The sequence below is a fragment of the Gymnodraco acuticeps genome, unplaced genomic scaffold, assembly GCF_902827175.1.
Source record: "Gymnodraco acuticeps unplaced genomic scaffold, fGymAcu1.1, whole genome shotgun sequence".
NCBI classification, from domain to species: domain Eukaryota; kingdom Metazoa; phylum Chordata; class Actinopteri; order Perciformes; family Bathydraconidae; genus Gymnodraco; species Gymnodraco acuticeps.
In genome coordinates this window covers 200,619-222,692 of record NW_022990370.1, presented here as the reverse complement: position 1 = coordinate 222,692, position 22,074 = coordinate 200,619, and the positions used below count along the sequence as shown (strand labels likewise).

Here is a 22,074-nt window from a genome sequence, read left to right as displayed (position 1 = left end):
ATGTGTGTGTGGTACAGTGCGTAGATGCGGCGGACAGACAGGTCTCAGTGGGTTTGGTGTTATATGCTTACTGTTAATACTTGTAAATACAACTTTTGGCCCGTCATTTCAATTCCCCACTTCAGCGACCATAGAGAGGGGGGGGGGGGATATATCCAGTCTCTGATTGTGTTACGTTATTATGAGAGTGCTCTCATACTTTAAATTGTATATATTTATATAAATATATTTGTGTGTGTGTGTCCCCGCATCTGTAGCCTGTTATTGTCTCATTATACCGCACTGTGAATGAATCAAAGTAAATATATAAGTCGTCATGAACACATCTGTCCATCAGACAGAGGGCTGCTGTGCCTCCTGTCATCATTAATGGACGTCTCTTTAAAATGACCGCTCAGAGGAGAGGAGTTCTCATTTCTCTAACCGCCTGCTGCTTCCCCTCCTTTCTCCTCGGCTCCCCTCCTCGGCTCCTCCGCTCGCATCTCCTGTGGGCGGGACTAAGTCTCGAGGAGAGGAGTCGAGGAGGGGAAATTTAAGAATTGAGAAGCCTCTACAGTGTTTTAATAAGCACATTGACCCTGTCTTGTGTTACCAGTTTGTTCATTTTGGAATCTTTGCTTGATCTTGAACTTTTTGTGTTTCAGGCTGGTACAATCGTCTGTACATCAACTTCACGCTGCGCCGCTACATCTTCTTCTTCCTGCTGCAGACATATTTCCCCGCCACGCTCATGGTGATGCTCTCATGGGTGTCCTTCTGGATCGACCGCCGCGCCGTGCCGGCCAGAGTCTCCCTGGGTAAGAAATGTGCTTTTAAAAACTTGTGTCAAATGTCCTTTGAAGAGATTTGGGTGCCCCCGGTCAGATGGGACTGTGGGATGATGAAAGCTGGCTGTGACATGGCTCCACACATTTGGAACAAACCCCCCCACCCCCCCCCCCAAGGTCCTCTCATGGCTCATACACTTGGCTGTACGAAGGTTGTGATATTTGTATACCTGATTTATAACTTCAATGCAGTTTGTTTTTCTCTTTTCTATTGGTAATATATAATCCTATCCAATCTCAAATACACACGTTCTTCTGCCACAAATACTCAGTAGAGCGCCAAATGTGTATTAATCCACTGCTGAAATAGTCCCCTAAAATGTCCTAATGTTTGAGTAACATCTGATAAATATACTTTATTTATCCAATATTGGGACATTATTTTTTCTCCAGCAGCAGTGTCAAGCATTACACAAGTTAAAAATGTTTAAGATACAAATATAATTACAAAATAAATGTACATTAGTGACAACTATATATAGTAAGAATACAATGTAAAATGAAACATTATAATTGATAGTAGCAGCAACTATATACAAATTCACAATAGAAAAATACACATATCCCTATGATTAGCTAAATGATAAACAATATAACTAAATATTGAATACATTTAGTACTCTACAATCTCACTATTATTATTATTATTATTAGTAGTATTATATAGGCTATAATACAGTTATGTGAAATTTAATTAAAGTCAACGGTTCAGTTTTTTCAGCGTAGGGGTGTTAGCACCGTTAGCATCTTTAGCACTGTTAGCAGCTACCTGTGTGCTTAGCCGTCACCTTAAGGAGCAATGTGGTAGCAATCTTTTACATTGTTAAGTTAAAATGACCAAAGATGACAACACACACAACAACAGTCGAAGGACTATAAATGGATCCATTGAGGCGCAGGGAGCCAGTGAAGGTTCTGGTGGAGAGAGATGATCACAGTAAACGGCGTGGGACAGCAAACGGACAGCAGCGTTCTGGATGTTCTGGAGTTTATTTCGGAGTGTGGATGCTGCTGCAGAAGTGGATTCTGGATGTAATGAAGGCATGGACCAAAGTTGGGAAGCAGAGAAGGAAAGTGATAGGGCAGACAAGATGATACTTTCTAGAGATGAAAATTCAATGAGCGGAGTACCAAAAATAAAGGAAGCTGGAGACGATGTGTTCGTCTCCAGCTTCCTTGATTTTGACTTGACCAAGGAAAACAGAAGATAACTAATACAAACAAATACATATAAGCAGTCATATTGTATGCCACTATCTCTTCTGTCAACTGTCCTCAGGTCTGCATATTTTAGTGATTCTTAATTGAGTCTTCTAATCAGAACCAAGCCCCCAGGAAGTGCATTGGACCGCAAAACGAATGTTTGTAGTGGTCAAACGGTGGTATTACAGCTTCCTGTCAGTCTGTGGCCTCATTGTGCCATTGTACCTTTTCCCATTGACTTACATTGGGAAAGACAAGTCTATAAATCAGCAGATCTTAGCTAAATAAACCAGTATGATCACTCTTAAAGCCCTTATTTTAAATCTAGGGTTTAAAATAACCAGAGTTATTTTCCTTCTCCATTTATGTGACGGTGCCGAGACTAGGGCTGTGCATCTTCACTGGTCTCACAATTCGATCCGATTACGATTATCCTGTCACCGATTCAATTCGATATCCCGATGCATCACGATTCATACCAATGCGTTGCATCCTCAATGTTCTATATTACTGCACATGGCTTATTTTTCATCAATGAATACATGCAGTAAATACATATGAACTCTCTTTTTATTATTTAGAAAGTGCTTCAGAAATCAATAACATAAATGTCTTGACATTAATTTATAAACCAAAATAAATCAATTGAATAGCTCTAGCATCCCGATACAGTATCTGTGTGTGAAATTCTTCCATCCTCAAAACAAAAAACTAATGCTTCTGCAGTCTAGCTGCAGCTTCTAGCAACGGTCTTCTGTTAAAGAAAGGACACTGAATGTCCTGAATGTGTCATCACACACAGGACTTGAGTCTGAACACAGCAGACAACAGGAGTATTTACAACAGCATATCAAACTAAAATAGTGCATGTGGGTGCACACTTACATTCTCTGTCTTACTGTTACATAAATCCCATGAATGTATGAGATTAAGTTAGCTTCATTATATCTCAATCAGTGATTAAGTGTATAATAAAGTTTCTATTAGGTTAATCAGCCTGTCACTCATTATTTTCAGGGGGGGCGGGTTTGGAGGAACAGAGGAGACGGTGATCGCGGAAGCTTTTTCCTCCTGCCTTCACAAACTTTACACACATATCGTCTGAAAATAATAAGAGGACATTCATACTCTGCAATCCAAGTGTTGCCAAACGTTTGATTTGTAGGTATTTTTCGGTGCACTGTGTTTCTCTTTCTCCTCGACTTCCATGTGTGTTGATCACTGAGACTCGGCCTCCGTAGTGCGAAGCAAAGATCAAAGATCGTCTCTGCTGAGGGTTGACAGGATGAGAGGATATTATATGAATGAATCGGTTTTTTACCGATGCAAAGACACTACAATCGATGCATCGCGAGTTCAACCCAAACTGTAGCCGATGTGCACTCTTTCAACCGGTGCACTCGCATCTTGAACGTTTATGCCGGTGCACCGATGCGAATCGGTGAATCTTAACATCCCTGCAGGTTTGTATTCATTACAGGGCTGTTGGAACACATTGCATTATATTGTGTTGTGTTGTTATTGCTTTGAACCCTATAGTTGAGCTGCCCCACATCGAGTCAGCACCATGATTATACTGTACTACACTCTGAAATCTCAACCTGCAGTTAATGAGGACTTTTTGTCTTTGTGTCCAGGCATCACCACGGTGCTGACCATGTCCACCATCATCACTGGAGTGAATGCGTCCATGCCCCGGGTGTCCTACATCAAGGCGGTGGACATCTACCTGTGGGTCAGCTTCGTCTTTGTCTTCCTGTCTGTGTTGGAATACGCCGTCGTCAACTACCTGTCCACCGTCCAGGACCGGAGAGAGCGCAAGATGAGAATGAGAGCACGATCTCAGGTTGGTTTCCGCTCTACGCTGTTTGAGAAAGACTTCAGAATGCCATTAAGTATTTAAATAAAAGAGGCATCCCTCTCTATTCAGGAGCCAGACAAGTCTCTGTCGCTGTTCAGAGGTTCCCCGCTCTAAATGCACTCTTGTGACTTAGTCATTTCCACGTCAGAGAGCATCTGTCAGGCTGTCTAGGTACAAAAAGAATAAGTGAGAAAGAAAGAGAAAGAACAATGAGAGTTTGTATGCGAACAACATGCTTTAAGAAAGTTGATCAAGTCATCATAAAAACATATCATGCCTAAAATATGTTCAATAGAAAGGTTTAAATCAGCTAGCCAGAAATGTAATATTTTTTCAATTGATTCCAATGAGAACCGAGTGCATGCCATCGGAAGCGGCATCTTCCAGCGCCTAGCATGAAATCGAGGACCTCATTATTTTGACCTTAAGAGCTATTTATGAGACCCAATCCTAGAGCTACTCCTCCTGTAGCCGTATCAAATGCATACATTGATGCCGCCAAATGAGACAATAAAAATAGAAAGTATTTTTAATAGTAACATTAAACTGGGATTAATTTACATCTTAAATATTAATATATGCACACAAAATGTATCCAACCTTCAAATTGACATTTTAAATCAACATTTCTCTGCACACTTAGCAAAGAACAGTTAAAAACAACTACGTGAGTAGTGACATTATCCTATCCTTAAAACCCTGCTTTGTATTGGTCCGGCGTAGTAGTATAGCTTAAAATATGTGTGTGGAAATCTCAGTTCATTTGTAGGGCTGCAAGATTATGGCCACGTAGTAATCAGCAGCGAACCGCTTCGACACGTGTATTTTGGTTATTCTAGAGTATTGTTGTTTTATAGTTATTTGTTAATGTATACAACCCAATTTGTGTTCTTTGAAATTAAAAAGGATATTCCATTGTGTTTGTTACTTTTGTTGCAGTTGTATATGTCTTAAGTGTAATTTGGCTTGGCTTTCTATTTTGTATGGACATGCTTTTATTTTGAAGGAGAGTTAGCGCAGTTGACAGGAAGTTGTTGTTGCTATGGAAACAACGTGACGGAGATTAATGGAGAAAAAGTAATATCTACATAAAAAGACGGAGAAAGTAAACGATAGCATTTATGGTTAAGTGTTAGCACCCCCCGAAGAGGCACAAGCTCTTACGTTGATATTGGAGATTTCAATAAATAAAAAATAAATACATTTAAAAAAAAGAATATCCGAATAACGAAATTGAAACCCGAATAGTACTCCAACGAACGAATATTCGGATATTCTGGTACAGCGGTACAGCCCTAATAGAAACCAAGTCGAATTTGTCAAATGTCTTGAACTGGTGATCACAGTTTGAACAGAAGACAGCTATAGGCCTACAGCTTTCATGCTTAAAACATAACTTGGTTTTCTGATGGATTTGGACATAAACGCGAGTGAAGTATAACCGGACGCGCGCGAGAGAGAGAGATCAGCACCTGCAGCTCTGCCCGCTGTGAGGGACCGGTGAGCAGAGCAAAACACACCTTTAGACCTAAAACATTTAGCTATGGCACTGTCGTATACTTAACCTGAGAGCCCCGACAGGCCGTGGTATATGCCTGAAGTGAGCTATTGCTTTTATAAAACGGTTACCAAGTGTGGCAATATGAAAGAAAAATACACACTCTAATTTAAATAGTTTTTATTAGTAAATAATGATGTTAAAAATAAAATAGTCCCTCCATTGCCTTCTGCACGAAACATAGTGCGAGGTGGTTGCTATGCAACAACACTAACAGCTAGCAAACATATTAGACAGAGAGCCTTGATCCATTATTTGGCTATTTATTTACATTCATTTGTATGTTGCACCCACTGAAAAACTGTCCAGCATCAATAGAATGGCTTACGTGGTTACTTTTATAGGTTTAGGTTGTTCTAGGCTGTTTCTTGGCGTGGCGAGAATATTGCTCCACTTTCTCCGGTCCCCGAGATTTGGCTTTCAGTAGCTCTGGAGAGAGCTTTCGCACCTGTGGCCACTAACGGTCATCATTTCTCTGCTTTGTTTCAAGACCCGCATCAGAAAGCTTTTGAATGGTGGTACTTTTCCAGTTCGTCTACCTGCTCTTCACGTAGCTCTGCATGTCGTCGTTTAGGTAATTTTTTTTCTGGAGATAGGCACTCCTCAATCCACTCCTCCATAGTAAGACCCCCCTGGAGGTCGAAGTTAATCTTAAATGTTTCCATCTTATGCTTTGTAAGTTTGTTTCGTAACGGAAGAAATGTAAATATATTTATAAAGTGGACAAGTCAAATCATTCTGATTGGTCGATAGCGTTTTTGCGGACCTCTTTGATTACAGATTTGAAAACAACGTTGCTTGCTTTAAAAGTAGCACAACTCATTATGTCAAACCTTGGAAAGTATCTAGATATCCCTGCCCTAATGCCAAAGGAACTGCACACTGAATATGTTTTGTCGTTTGATGTCTATGTCTGGACCGCTGCGTAAAAAGGAGGGTTTCTGCCCCGTTACTTCTCCGCTGCTTTCTTGTTCCAGTTTGAAAAGCAAACTGCTTGCAGTTTCCCTGAGTTACTCTCAGGGAATGAATGGACTCATTACACTGACTGCACACTAAACTCTCCTGACACGGCTTGTCTCTGCTTATTGCTCTTTTAACTTGATCAAGTAACTCCCAAGATTGATGTCAGGCCTTGTGAATTATTCGTGAGCAGCAACATTAACTTTTCATTGGTAATGATTCTGAGATTTCCAAAAACTCAATGAATGTTTCCTACAATGAACACATTATGTTGTTTCATACACTCATCACATACACTGTTCTGCAAACATTATTAGAACAATAAATATGGATTAACCCACCACTGAAATTAGTCCCCAACAAATAGATAGGGTTAGGGAATGCTCCGGTATTGGGACAAAATTAACATGGGATCACTCCGGTCATTGTACGTACTTCGTCTCACTGGAATATTAACGGTCAGATTGAATACAACATCGACCCAATTTCTCCGGGCAATGAAGGGAGAGTTTTGAAAGTGACAAAACACTGTTTTCACACATTTAAAAACACTTAAACAATTAAACATGTATACCCAGGATTCAATCACTTTTCCTGGCTTGCAAAGTGCTGTGAAGCAGCCTGTTCTCTGGGTGCAGTCTGGGTGTGCATGGAGGGGTTTAGTCCGAGTGAAGAGTGCTCAAGTGTGGGAGGATGTGTAAGGCAGAGGAGGGTAAAAAAAAAAAGTTAAAGTGTGAACCTCCAGCAGGGCAGGTGGTGCTGTGAATAAGGCCGAATATTGATGCTGGTGTGCGGACAGTAAAGCACCACAAAAGCCATTACCTTTAAGTGTTACCAGGGCCATGAGAACATCCTCCACAGGAGGGTGGGTGGTGCTGCTGTGAATAAGGCCGAATATTGATGCTGGTGTGCGGACGATAAAGCACCACAAAATCCACCTCCTTTAAGTGTTACCAGGGCCATGAGAACATCCTCCACAGGAGGGTGGGTGGTGCTGCTGTGAATAAGGCCGAATATGGATGCTGGTGGGCGGACAGTAAAGCACCGCAAAATCCACCACCTTTAAATGTCACCAGGGGCATGAGGTTCTGGAGGGTGTGAACATCTGTGTTTAGTCCGTGGGGGAGTGCTTAAGTCCGGGGGTCCGGGGTCTCACGGTGTGCGAGGTTATGGAAGTATGCATGATTTTCGAAATTCTCGAAAAAACGGCTAAGTGCCAACGGAGGAGGGGCTACAAAAAGCTCAAGTCTTCGGCACTTCCGGCGGAAGCCCCGGAGACATTTGCACCCCCACGTTGCATTTTACAACGGAGAGGGGAATCGAGACCTCCCTTCCTCCGTCGAAAAAATTCATTCATCTTTTCCAAGCTACCATCTGCACGAAATCGGAAACCCGGTTTTTGAGAGCACTTAGAAAAAAACGGGCTATATCACATGATGGAGAAATCATGGAGGAATGCATCCGCTACATGAGCACTTTGGATCGGATACAATTGTTGCCTGGAGGACCCCCAATCATGGTTCTTACCAAACTTTAAGTTTTTGAACTGGTCTCTGGAGGAATTCAAGGGGAGTTGTCAGGGAATTATGAGACACTATTTTGGGATACAATTTCTCCATTTTCACCCCTTTCCTCTGGTTCTCCCAAAAGATAACTTAGAGTTTTTCTGACTCTGGAGGAAGGTAAGGAGAGTTGTCAGGGGACTCTATCCGCCTTAAGAGACACTATTTTGGGATACATTTTATCCATTTTCACCCTTTTCTCTGGTTCTTCCAAAAGGTAACTTAGAGTTTTTCTGACTCTGGAGGAAGGTAAGGAGAGTTGTCAGGGGACTCTATCCGCCTTAAGAGACACTATTTTGGGATACAATTTCTCCATTTTCACCCCTTTACTCTGGTTATCTGATGCCTGGAGACCCCCCCAGCCTGGTTCTTAACTTTAAGTCCAAACTGGTCTCTGGAGGAATGCAAGGGGAGTCGAAAGGGGACTCTTCTTGCTGTTTGTCTTGTCAAAATTGAGGGGTGTGTTTGAGGGGAGGGCCCTGGCTGTTTCCGCAGCCTCCGCTCCTCTCTTCTCTCCCTCCCCGAGACCAGCTCGTGCTCCCGCTGTAAAAGGCAGGTGCGCGGGCACCCACTGCCACTCACTCTGAGCCTGGCTCCCGAGCAGCGCGTTCTCCCCGGCAGTCCGCCAGCAGATGAAAAACACCCAACTCTCCGCCTCTTCCGAGGGACGAGGGAACCGCGCGGGGGGGTCTGCTGGAAGCTCCTGCCGGGTAGTGTTAATTTCGTTGAACAAAACTATGACGAAATATGTTCGTCAACGACCTTTTTTTCCATGACGAAAACGAGACGATGACGAGACGGCACCGACGGCAGTAAACAATAACTGTAACGAAATCATCATGTAATATCGTTGACGAAAAGTGACGAGACGAAAATGTAGTTTACTAAATAAAAACTATGCCAAAATCTCTCTTTACTTTCGTTGACGAAAAATGAGGAGACGAAATATTATCAAAGATAACGTTACATTTCTGATAGGCAGTTTTTCTCCCAGCAGTTCCATTTCCGGTGCTGCGGCAGGGCAGCAGCTGTGTGTCTGTGATGCGCGCGGCGGTAGATTTGAATTACACCGGGCAGCGGCAAAATATGAACTGTCAGAAAGACTCGGGTCTAACTCATGGTCTAACTAACCTTATTTAACAGAAAATAAAATGGCAACAACAGGGCTTGGGAGCAGTGGTCGCACTCGCGTTAACCAAATACCCCCCCGTCAGCGCGAGTGATTGATAAATTGTGCACTCGACGGATAATAATGGATTATGACGGAAATGTTACGATCCTGTCCGTCAAAATGACTGACAACAAAAAAGTCTAAAGCAGGGGTGGGGAACCTCCGGCCTCCGGGCCGTATACGGCCCGCGAGACCTTTGCTACGGCCCTCGAGGTAATTTATAAACATACGCAAAAAAGAAAAAAAAGAAAGAAATCTAGACCGCAAAAAAATTAAACAAGCGAGTACCTGTTTTTCCTGGCCAAGGTCAGGGTCCTTGAACACATCACGAGCCTAACGTGTCATCACGTGGTATATGTCTCATCTGACAGGGATGCAGTTCTGACCATGGTTCTGACGGAGAGCACCAGAACGCCGCTCCGCCACTTCCACAAATTGCAGTACCCATAAGGAGCCGTACACATGCTGCAGTTTCTGCGTGGCTGTGTCTTTAGTTGAAAGCCCAGTGGCGATCTGTTCATCCGACATACTGATCATACAGTCAATAACTTTGTTGTTATTAGCATCTGGTTAGCTAGCTATGCTAACGAATATAAGAAGTTTTTTCTACAACCAGTGAGGTAAAGGCACATCTTTATATGATCATTATAGTTATACAAAAACAAGAGAATAAAGTAAACGGGTATAAAATACTATATGACAGTAACAAAAGTTGTTATTAATAAACAAGAATACAGTTTGAAAGGAGAGTGATTTGTAAAATATCCATAAAGAAAAAGAAAATCTGCTTACAGTTCTGTTTCATATGGGTGTTGAGAGATGTATCCATAGATCTCTTAATGTTGCTCTCAAAGTGCACCAGATTGATGCTTTTAACTTCAACATTTAAAAAAAAATGTCTTCCCGGGGGAGAACACCCCCCTAGAGGAGGTTAGGTCCCCACTTAAAACATGTTCACATGGATAGGAAACTAAATACATTTGCACACATCTTGTGTCCATATATTTCTGTTTTGGTGGTCATGCCACACCGTGCACGTGCATGCATGAGTCATGGTAAAATATCTGGATTAAGAGGTTGCTTTTTCTTTGCACAGCATGAAAGAAAGGCCGAATGAATGGGCTGTGATTTTAGTATTTTTAAGCAGAGGTCAATCATTTGTACGGCCCTCGGAGGATGTTGGAAACATTTAAATGGCCCTTGAGAGGAAAAAGGTTCCCCACCCCTGGTCTAAAGCCACCACTGCTTGGGAGAAAGAAACTATGTGATATTTGGGCCCATTTTCGCTACAATGAGGCAGAGAAAAAAAGCGAAGGCATTGTTTTATCAGAAGTGAAGCAATGTGGCCATAACACAGCTGGTAAAAACACCACAAACCTGACCAGATACTCTCTGCTAAGCTTCTTAATCATTCAACCTGTGTTTTTCATAAGGACAAGATATAATCTTATTGTGAAATACGTTTGACTAAAATGACAAATTATTGGTTTTGGCTAGACTAGTTTGACTGAAATGTTCTATATAATCTGATGACTAAAAAAGACTCAACAGTTTTCATTGACAAAAAGTAGACTAAAATGCTCAGACTTTTAGTCGACTAAAACTTGACTAAATAAAAACAGGATGAAGGTGACTAAATATGACTAAAACTAAAAAGGAAATTTAACACAGGACTAAGACTAAAACTAAATAAAAAAATAGCTGACGAAATTAACACTACTGCCAGGTGCTCCGTCCTGCGTTTCACCGGGACCCGGCTCCAACACTCGGAACTCTGACTCCAGCGCGGTGTGGCGGCCTCGCCCTGGCCGTCCACCGTGCGCCCTCCGGGTACCTGACTCCCCTGCCTCCTCCGGGGGCAGGTGTGAGGGGTTCAATGCCTCCTCCCCCCGCTGCGGCGAATGCCGGAGCGGGATGGAGCGCCCGGAGGTACTGTTGTCCCCACGTTACCATGTTGTCTGGAGGATAGGACCGAGAGATGACATACGCTCTACCCGGGTTACAAGTCACTATTTTCGGACCCTTTCTTTGCTTTACCCCGGTTCTATCACTCTTGACCCTTGACCCTTTGACCATAAAACATGTTTCCTGCTGGGGTACTGCCTGGTTCCGGGGCACCCCAAACTCTCTCATGGTCGGGGCACCATGAATTGATGCATCGGACCCAATGTTGCCATCACTAGCCCCGCGTTGGTGCGGAGGTGGGACCATTTAGCCAAGTGGTAACCCAAGTCCTCCATTGGTCCGTGTACCAGGCATTGAAGCATCAAACCCATTGTTGCAATCACCGGTAACGCTAACGCATATAAATGGAGAAACACAAAAGACTTTGAAATAATTGAAATACAATTCTTTGTTTCAGTAAGGATGTCGTCCAAATGCCCGGTGTGCAGACTCTTCTATCTGGCTTTGAACAAGCACCTTAAGCACAAACATGCAGTACGTAACTTGGAGGAAAGAGGCATCATTCTTAAAATGGCTAGTGGCAGAATAAATGTTCGGACCAAACCCTGTCCCATCACAGGGTGTTCGTATGCTGGGAATAAACTGGACCGTCATGTGACTCATGGCCACCCTGAGTTATCCCGAGATGAAGCACATCAGGTCCTGGCAAGGCTGAAGCATAGTGTGGCCCTGCAATTGCTCCATGACCTCAGACAGACTAATCCCATCATTGGAATGGCTACATCATTGGATATAGACAATGAGGAGGAATACCCGGTGCACCCTCCACCCTTCTCCCCACATACTGAGTGTGACGAAGAGGACTGCAGGCAGGTGATGCTGGAAAATGTGGCATTGAGGGCTCAGAAGGATGCCCTCATTGATGAGGTGAAGACCCTGCGCTCCAGGCTGAAAAAGGGGCTAAAACCCAGGCAGCAGTGTGCCACTGCTGCTGTGCTTGAGGAAGAGGAAGAATGTATACGATTTAAGGGCCTGGCAATCTCAAGTACCTCCGGCAAAAACACAGCAGCCTCCGGTAGTCAGACCCCTCTCAAGACCCCGGTCAAGACTGTCATGCGGTCTCCAGCAGCCTCTGGTAGTCAGACCCCTCTCAGGACCCCGGTCAAGACTGTCATGCGGTCTCCAGCAGCCTCCCGTAGTCAGACCCCTCTCAGGACCCCGGTCAAGACTGTCATGCGGTCCCCAGCAGCCTCCCGTAGTCAGACCCCTCTCAATACCCCGGTCAAGACTGTCATGCGGCCCCCAGCAGCCTCCTGTAATGAGGACTGGCCCTTTCCTCACTGGTCCACTGGGAAGGGACGGGGGAATACCATGCGTGAAATCACGTTGCCTCAAAGCATGGAGACGTACATTCAGACATACAGACATCATTGTGAGGGTGTCGCACCGACAGTAAAACGGAAAGAAAGTTGTCTGTCCAATGTCAGCCGGATAAAGAACTTCCTCGTATTCATGGCCCATGGTGTTAACCGGCTGTCAGATTGGCTGTTCCTAAAAGACACGGAGAGGGTCCGTGGCTGGAGCCAGTATATTGTAAAGTCGGGCCGGGTAGTCACAACATTGCTGTTGTTCCTGAAGAATGTGAACCATTTCCTGAGGTACTTGTCTGAGTCAAAGCTCCGGGCGTGCAGGCTCACCCAGTCTGATATGACCCACATCATCAGAGAGGTGAAAGCCAACATGAAAGAATTGAAAAAGTCTGTCACTGTCTACCAGTTTAAGGTGAAGAGAAATAAGCTGGATCATCTGCCGAGCCAGGCAGAGCTTCTCGCCGCCATGGCGGCCGCTGAGAAGCGCATCCCATTTACTTGACCTGATGGCTTGCAACCCGACCTCAATCACCCAGTACCTGCTATATGGCTATCTAACCCTCCATTGGAGCCTACTGTATGGCCACCGTCCGGGTGTGTACGCAAACATGACCAACACTGAGGTCTTGGAGGCGGACTTAAGGGGCACTGCTGAGGGCTACATCATCCATGTGCAGGATCACAAGACTGCCAAGACATTTGGCAAAGCACAGCTGGTGCTTACAGTAAAGGAGTTTAGCTGGGTCTTGCGGTGGATGGGGATACAAGAGGGCTTGTCCGGTCCTCAGAATGAATTCTTCCTTTTCACAACGGGGAAGCATGCCTCCAGGAACCTGAACGCTCACTTGAAGAGGGCTTGGGCTGATGCTGGGCTAGAAACAGCCGTCACCTTCACAATCCTGCACACTGCCCTGGCTGACAATATCAAGCATCACCAAGATCCAGAAAGCAGGTTGATTCTCGCCAGGTTTATGTGTCACGACGTAAGCACTGCAGACCGGTTCTACGCAAATACGCCTGGAATAAAGGAGAGATTGAAGATCCGCTCCATGTTCAGGGCGGCAGCAGCAGCATCATCGGAAGGAGTTCTACCGCCGTCAGATACCTCCAAAGAGGACTCAGGGGCGGATAGCAGCGATACCTCTTCTTCAGGGCCGGTTGATACTCCTGATGTGGGGGTAGAGGCCGTGGACTCAGCCTTTTTCCCTCGGTGCACCGTACAAGTTAGACGGCTAATATGGCCCCCGGGCCCCCGCTAATCATGTTATTATTATGTTTATTATGCATATTGTGTATACTGTTTTTGTAAAAATAATGTGATAATTAAATAAATAAAAAAACATTTTAATAACGTTTAAGGTTCCCAGGGGTTGATACAGTGCCAGGTATCAGACTATTTACACAAAGTTTACCCAGGATTCAGACACCTTCCCTGGCTTGTAAAATGCGGTGATGCGCCCTGGAGGTATCATACTATTTAAACATAGTTTACCCAGGATTCAGACACCTTCCCTGGCTTGTAAAATGCGGTGATGCGCCCTGGAGGTATCATACTATTTAAACATAGTTTACCCAGGATTCAGACACCTTCCCTGGCTTGTAAAATGTGGTGATGCGCCCTGGAGGTATCAGACTATTTTAAACAACTTTTCCCCGCCTTTGAAACACTTATTTCCTGGGTTTTAGCCTGTCATTTTGCAAGATATGATTTAACATTGAAGCTCTCCTGTAAATTGGCATATTCTGTCCATCTCCAGAAGAGCTTCAATGTTAAATGATATCTTGCAAAATGACAAGCTAAAAATCTCTTCCAAACGTTTAAAAACACTTCCCCCGACTATTTAAACATTATTTCTGGCTTGTAAAGTGCAGTGGTAGTATCAGACTATTTAAAGGGTTACCAGGGCGATGAGAACATCCTCCACAGGAGGGTGGGTGGTGCTGTGAATAAGGACGAATATGGATGCCGATGGGCGGACGATAAAGCACCGCAAAATCCACCACCTTTAAGTGTTACCAGGGCCATGAGAACATCCTCCACAGGAGGGTGGGTGGTGCTGTGATTAAGGACGAATATGGATGCCGATGGGCGGACGATAAAGCACCGCAAACTCCACCCCCCCTTTAAGGTTCCCAGGGGCACGAGGTTCTTGAGGGTGTGATCATCTGGGTTTAGTCCGTGGGGGAGTGCTTAAGTTTGGGGGCCCGGGGACCCAAGGTGCGCGAGGTTATGGAAGTACGCATGTCAGGGAGAGATGCTGGAGCTGCTTAGCCCGTCATTTGGGGGTCTTGGAGCGGCCACAGAGAGGTGGTTTTCCCGGTGTATTTCATGGAAGTCTGCCATAGCCTGTTTGCTCATGTGAGGGAGCGATGCTGGAGCTGCTTAGTCCGTAATTTGGGGGTCTTGGAGGGGCCACATAGAGGTGGTTTTTGCGCTCTGTCTCCTGTTAGTGTTAAATAGCCTGTTTGCTCATGTGAGGGAGCAATGCTGGAGCTGCTTAGTCCGTCATTTGGGGGTCTTGGAGCTGCCACAGAGAGGTGGTTTTCCCGGTGTATTTCATGGAAGTCTGCCATAGCCTGTTTGCTCATGTGAGGGAGCGATGCTGGAGCTGCTTAGTCCATAATTTGGGGGTCTTGGAGGGCCCACAGAGAGGTGGTTTTCGCGCTCTGTCTCCTGTTAGTGTAAAATAGCCTGTTTGCTCATGTGAGGGAGCAATGCTGGATCTGCTTAGTCCGTCATTTGGGGGTCTTGGGTCATTTTATCCATTTTCACCCTTTTCTCTGGTTCTTCCAAAAGTTAACTTAGACTTTTTCTGACCCATGTGCATCACCCTGGATCTCTGCCTATGTGCCTGTGAAATGCCTGTGAAATGCTGCTCTCTCCCTCTGTTCACATCACTTTTACCCAGCTTTCACACACTTATTGCTGGGTAATTAAACCAGTTTAATGCACTTTTTAACACTGACATACCCAGGATTCAAGCTTCTTTCCTGGGTTACATAGTGCTGTGAAGCAGCCTGTCCTCTGGGTGGGAGAGCGAGGTGCTGGAAGGAGCTCTCTGTATGGGTCACAGCCTGCTGCTTCTGCTGCTACTGGTCTCTCCCTCCCTGTATTCACATAACTTTTACCCAGCTTTCACACACTTATTGCTGGGTAAGAAAGCCATGTGCATGACCCCTGGATCTCTGCCTGTGTGTGCGTGGGACCCTGCTTACAGCAGTGACTCTGCTGTACATTTCATGAGTCAAATGTGGATGAAACTGACAGGTTTCAAGTTTCTTTCCTGGGTTACATAGTGCTGTGAAGCAGCCTGTCCTCTGAGTCCCCATTTCAGGGACACATGCTGGAGGTCCCTCTCCCGAGAGTGGAAGTCCATTGCCTCTAAATAGAGGTAAAATTAGGTCTGTCACTTTGGGTAACCGCACCACTGTCAGACGTCTCCTGAGAATGGACGTCCATTCTCTCTAAATAGGGTTAGGGTGGACAGCCAAAGCAGAAGCCGAGAAGGGGGACTCAGGCGGACGGCCCGGGGGCAAAGCAGAGGCTGAGAAGGGGAACTCGGGCGGACAGCCCGGGTGCAAAGCAGAGGCAGAGAAGGGGGACACGGGCGGACGGCCCCGGGGGCAAGGTAGAGGCCAAGAAGGGGGACTCGTGCAGACGGCCCAGGGGAACAGCAACAGAGCAGGGAAGTCCGTGGCGGGGAAACTCAGGGGGCCGAAGACAGGGGTGAAGGCCTCGTCGGGGTAAATTAGGGGGCCGGACTCGAGGGTGAAGGCCGCGGCTGGGGAACTCAGGGGGCCGGGCTCGAGGGCGAAGGCCGCGGCTGGGGAACTCAGGGGGCCGGGCTCGAGGGCGAAGGCCGTGGCTGGGGAACTCGGGGGGCCGGGCACAAGGACGGGCAAGAAGGCGGCGACGGGACAGCTCCAGAGGACGGGCAGGAAGGCAGTGCCGGGACAGCTCCGGAGGACGGGCAGGGAGACGGCGTTGGCCGTGATGGGGCCCCTCCGGGGTCAGCTGGATCGCTGGAGCAGGAGCACAGGGATCGGGAGCACTGGGAGCTGGAGATGGCGGAACCCCCGGTGGTACAGAAACCGGTGTCGGCCGTACAGGAAACGGAGCCGTCGAGACAGGTGCAGACTGACCCTGGACAGAATATGGGCTGGTGTCAGTGGGACCCAGACGGGGCAAGGGCTGGTGTCGACTGGACCCCAGACGGAACAAGGGCTGGTGTCGACGGGACCGCCGTCAGAACAGGACAAGGTGTGGGCGGAACCCCCGGCGGGTTAGAATCTGGTGGCAGCGGGACATCAGACTGAACAGGATTCGGAGCTGGCTGGACCTCTGACAGAACAGGTGTTGGCGGGACCCCCGGCGGGACAGGTGTCGGCGGGACCCCCAACAGGACAGGACACGGAGTTGGCAGGACACGGAGTTGGCAGGACACGGAGTTGGCAGGACACGGAGTTGGCAGGACCCTCAGCGGAACCCCCAACGGAGCAGGACATTGGGTTGGCAGGACTTTGGCTATAGCACTAACAGATTTATGTTTCTGCTGAAGGAGCTTTTGACTAATGCTTTGTAGTCTAGTAACAGTACTTCAAAAGTTACTAAGAAATGGTCAGATAAAGCAGGATTATGCGGTTGTACTAATAGTTGCTCAATTCCGTAAGTCAGAACAAGGTCGAGAGTGTGATTATAGCAGTGGGTTGGTTTATTTACACTCTGACAAAAACCAACAGAATCTAATATAGAGTTAAATGCAACAGTAAGGCTATTTTTATCATCGTCAACATGAATATTAAAGTCACCTACGATATTACTTTATCTGTTTTAAGAACCAAAGTTGATAAAAAACTCAGAGAATTCAGATAAGAATTCTGAATAAGGACCTGGTGCACGGTACACTGTAAACAAATAAGATTGGCTGCAAAGTTTTCCAGGTCGGATGCGTAAGACTAAAAACGAGGCTTTCAAAGGAGGTATAATTTAATTTTGGTTTAGTATTGATAAGTAAACTTGAGTCAAAGATTGCTGCAACTCCACCTCCTCGGCCTGTGCCTCGGGCAATATGAGTATTGATATGGCTGGGTGGAGTGGCCTCATTTATGCTGACATATTCTTCATGTCTCAACCAAGTTTCAGTGAGACGAGCATATATCAATATTATAATCTGATATTAAATCATTTACCAATATTGCTTTAGATGCTAGAGATCTTATGTTTAAGAGACCACATTTAATCTTCCTGTTTTGTTGCACTGTAGTAGTTGTTACATTGACTTTTATTAGGTTATTATGTATGACACCTCTATTAGGTTTTACCTTAACTTGTCCTTGGGCAGACACACATTGGGTATTTTATTGGGTTCGGGATTCCTATGGATGACTGCCTAGGAGAGAGCGCAGAGAAGCGTGTAAGACTGCGACTCCGCCTCCTGGTCTCAACTCCACTTTGTCATGGATTAAGTCCACAAAGCCCTGAAATGTTTGCCGGAATGACATTTGCACCTTTCAAATTAGGATGAGTCTAACTTATTTTAGTCTAATTAATTTTAAATTGATCATATCTAATTTATTTTAATTCATCATATTTATATATGTTTAGTAGCTGGTGGAAGTGCGCTCCAAAATATTTGTTGATCTTGTTTATTGGTATTTATTATTTTGATATTATTTATTTAAATATAAATGTATCATTTATTTTATTTATTTTTCTATTGGTTTTTCAGTTGAATTATACGTTCAGGGTTATCAACAGTTAAAAATATACTGTTCATATTATTATTTGTATCTGTTTTAAAGTTCAATAAATGGATGTTTTCAAAGTCAATGAATAATCGTATTTATAATCGTGATATCAATTATTGACCAAAATAATCGTGATTATGATTTTTGCCATAATCGAGCAGCCCTAGCCTTAGCAACAAAAAAATGAACAATCACTATCATAGAGTGGTGCAGTGATGAGCGTCGCTTGGGCTTTATCGACAACAACCAATGGGATTTTACTTTGTATTTGGGAATATTGCAGAAAAGCGGATATGTGGGAATCACAAGTTTCTGATACTTCCATGTTTTGTTCAGCAGGATAATCTCCACATATTAACACTACTTTATGATTTTTGAAGCGTTAATGCAATCGCCCGAAGTACAAAGCTAACAAACTTTAAACAAACACAATTTGAGTCACATTACTTCACTTTACCACCGCTAAGCTAAAGGTGGCTAATGTTTGGCATGATGATGTTTAGTAGTCTCATTTAGCAACCACTGTTTTTAAGTCACATAGAAGCTACGGACATTCACCAGTGTGGTATATAACCTGATGTATTTTATGTTGTAGTGAACATGTTTTGAGCTTGTGTTAACCACAGAAATTCTTTCAGGAATAAAAAAAACATTTATGAGACCAACGAACTGGTTAAATGCTAACTAATTTCCGGTTTTCAGGACTCATTCCTTTAAATCTCTAGTAGTGCCCATAAAAAAACACGACAAAAAAATCATTATCACAGATAACATACCACAGGTAAGGACACATGAGGACATTTCAATTCTTATTTAAACACTTTAGGCTCAGGTGGCCTGATAGTCTCCATTAATGTTGGTGTTATCCCTTGATAACTGTATTTTCTTTTCCTGCCAGTCACTCCCCTGCACCTGTGGGATCTCCGGGACGCGGACCATGACCATGCTGGACGGTACCTACAGCGAGGCAGACACCAACAGCCTGGCCGGCTACACTGAGGAGCCCATGGTGCCGGAGGAGGAGCAGGAAGAGCTGCACGAGGTTCCCGAGAAACCCGAACACATGGTGGTGCATCTCTCAGTGAGCAGCGAGTCCACCACCGCCAAGAAAAAGAAGAGCCTGCGGAAGCTTAACATCATCCAGAACACGCACGCCATTGACAAATACTCAAGGATGATTTTCCCTGGGTCATACATCTTCTTCAACCTTATCTATTGGTCTGTGTACTGCTGAGAGACACTCAGAGTCTGGACATAGGGCAGGAGGAAGAACTCAGACAGTAAAACTGCTCAGAATGGGATTATTGGGGAGTGCTGTTGTACTGTGTGTCTGAAGTGCAAGTTCTGCAAAGATTCATCATGAACACTTTGGGATTCATTGAACACTCTTGATATGTTTTCTCATGCAGCAATTGAATGTTCACTATATAACTATAAAACAAAGAAAAATTGTCATTTGAATGACGTTTTTACACAAATTATTTTCAAGCTTCATGAACTTTCGACTGCTGTTTAAAAGTTCTTCGTCCTCATTTCTTCTGTTCATGAGATGATGCCAACTTTGTATTTGACTCCTAACATGGAGAGATAAGATGATGTGATTATGTAAGCTACTTAGTTGATGGATCTGTGTATTAATATGTATTTGTAATGATTGTCAAGGCGGGAATCACCATGATCAAAAGGTTTTTAAGGCCCATTCTTTATCAGTCATGATTTAATTTCAAGCAGTGATTCAAATTTCATTTTTAATATATCAAGATAACAGATTTGGAATATATTCTCCAAGCCTGTCATTCAGTTATCAATTAATTCTGACGAATCAATCAGATTGAGAGGTTAGCACTGTTAGCATCTCTCTGACCCTGTATTTAGCGGTGCTTTTAGCTAAATGCTAACATGCTAACATTCTAATCATGTTTATCAGGTACTGTTTACCATCTTAGTTTAACATACAAACATACATACATACATACAGCTGATGCTTATGGGAATGTTTTTGCTTGAGTTTGGTCATAAACTAAAGTACAGGAAGAATTTAATCTTAATGATCATGGCGCTTTATGAAACCTCGCAATCGCAATGGTTATTCGAAATGATCGTGGGGAGAACATGAATATCTTTACCAAAGTTTATTGCAATCAATGTGTATATCAAAACCAAAAATGTCAATCTCATGGTGCTACTGGAGGAAGATACAGTCAGATGATCACTACTGCAGGTCAATCCATAGAATATTTGCCAGAATATCTTAGTCTGGACCCCCCCCCCCCCCCCCCCCCCCCCCCCCCCCCCCCCCCCTCCTGAATCTTCCCTAGAGCTCCACTGCTAGCATTGAAAACTGTTTTCTAATCTTGACTTTATTCTATCTTTATCAATGGCTAACGCTTCCGTACTTCATGGTCCGTCAGATACCCCTTTTTCACCGAGGCAGTTCCAGGACCAATTTGGAGGCGGTGCCCAATCGCCAACTAGTTGCGCTCAAAGAACCAAGAGCTAGCCATAAGTCAGAGGCTGGGTTGGAGCAACTATAGTCCATGGAGAGAGTAGAAAGTCGGCGGCAAGATTGCAAAGTGGCAAAAACTCAACCACAAACATATATACATAAAAGTCACACAACATTAAACAAGCATACGTGTGACTTATTATTTTGTATTCCTCAAAGTTTGAGTTGCAACCCGTATGCTATCATTGTGGCTACCTTCTCTAATGTTTGTAGGGATTCCATTCTTCCAAACACGACAAAAATAATATAACTATTATTTAGTTTGTTGGATCTCAATCTTGTTATCGATTGTCAGACTGGCTTTGGTGGCTAGGCTAACCATGTAATATACTGTAAGAGAAACTTCAAATAAGACAATCCCATATTGAAGTCGCTATGTTGCCAAACATTGTCATAGAACTCAATTCAGTGAAAAAGGGGTACGAGTGGATTTAATCAATTAGTGATTTATCTCCACCTTTATATATAAATCAGGTCCATCCTAATGAAATATAAGATAAGAAAATATCTTCAAAAGAAAAATGATTTATTCCATGTTTTCCAAACACTAGGTGGGCGCTTATTTTTCAAGTGCGTTAAAGAAGTTGCACATTTGTGTTTGTTTCATGTATTCATGTGAAGAATGTTAACAGTCTCCACATTGCTCACATAGTTGGACAAAAGTGAACGGAGTAAAAATAAATATCTTAACATAAAGACCTAAGGGTAATTATCTTCAGCACCACAACACCACCTGATATCTTGAGAGAATATAACATTTAATTAATTATTACGAGATATACTTGTTGTACTTGCCAGTTATGGCCAATCTCAACTGCTCAACTCAACATTCTCTGCTCTGATGTGTTAAGACCAGCATGGCTTTACTGTATAACTGGCCTCTTGGTAAACTAGCTTGTTAAGTTAGTTTGCACACACTGATTACTTAGAGAACTATCTTATTTGTTGCTAATTCCCTTAGCATGTGACGGGAATGTGCAGATTTATCTTGAGTTTCCCCAAACTAATTTAGAAATGTTGATTGCACTTTGCGTGAAAACATGCTTACCCGCTTGAAACAGCTTGTAATTGATCTAAACCTCCATTGTAAAATAAATAAATACATTTAATTTATATAGCGCTTCTCATCTGCCAAGACAAATCTCGAAGTGCTTCACAACAAGGGATATTGATACACTTTGAGAGATTAAACAAATAATTGTAATAATAATAAGAAATAAAAAAATAAAATAGCGTACAAAAGTAAAAGTCGGAGATAGCGATAAAAATGGCAATACTCCAGGTGTACCATGCTCAAAGTTTATTGGAAGGCCTGCCGAAAGAAGAGGGTCTTAAGGCCGGTTTTGAAGACCTCGGTGGAAGGGGCAGATCTCAGCTGATCTGGGAGGGAGTTCCAGAGGCGC

The 22,074-nt window shown here is 44.1% G+C and overlaps 1 protein-coding gene across 1 annotated transcript; it reads left to right on the top strand.

The window, feature by feature from the left end:
* Positions 1–644: 644 nt before the first annotated feature.
* On the top strand, positions 645–20,423 carry LOC117551462 (gamma-aminobutyric acid receptor subunit rho-2-like; the record flags this gene model as incomplete). The annotated part of the gene is made up of 3 exons (XM_034224374.1): positions 645–797; positions 3,668–3,876; positions 19,064–20,423. Coding segments are annotated over 3 exons (698 nt in total), but the record flags the coding sequence as incomplete, so codon positions are not given.
* Positions 20,424–22,074: the final 1,651 nt, after the last annotated feature.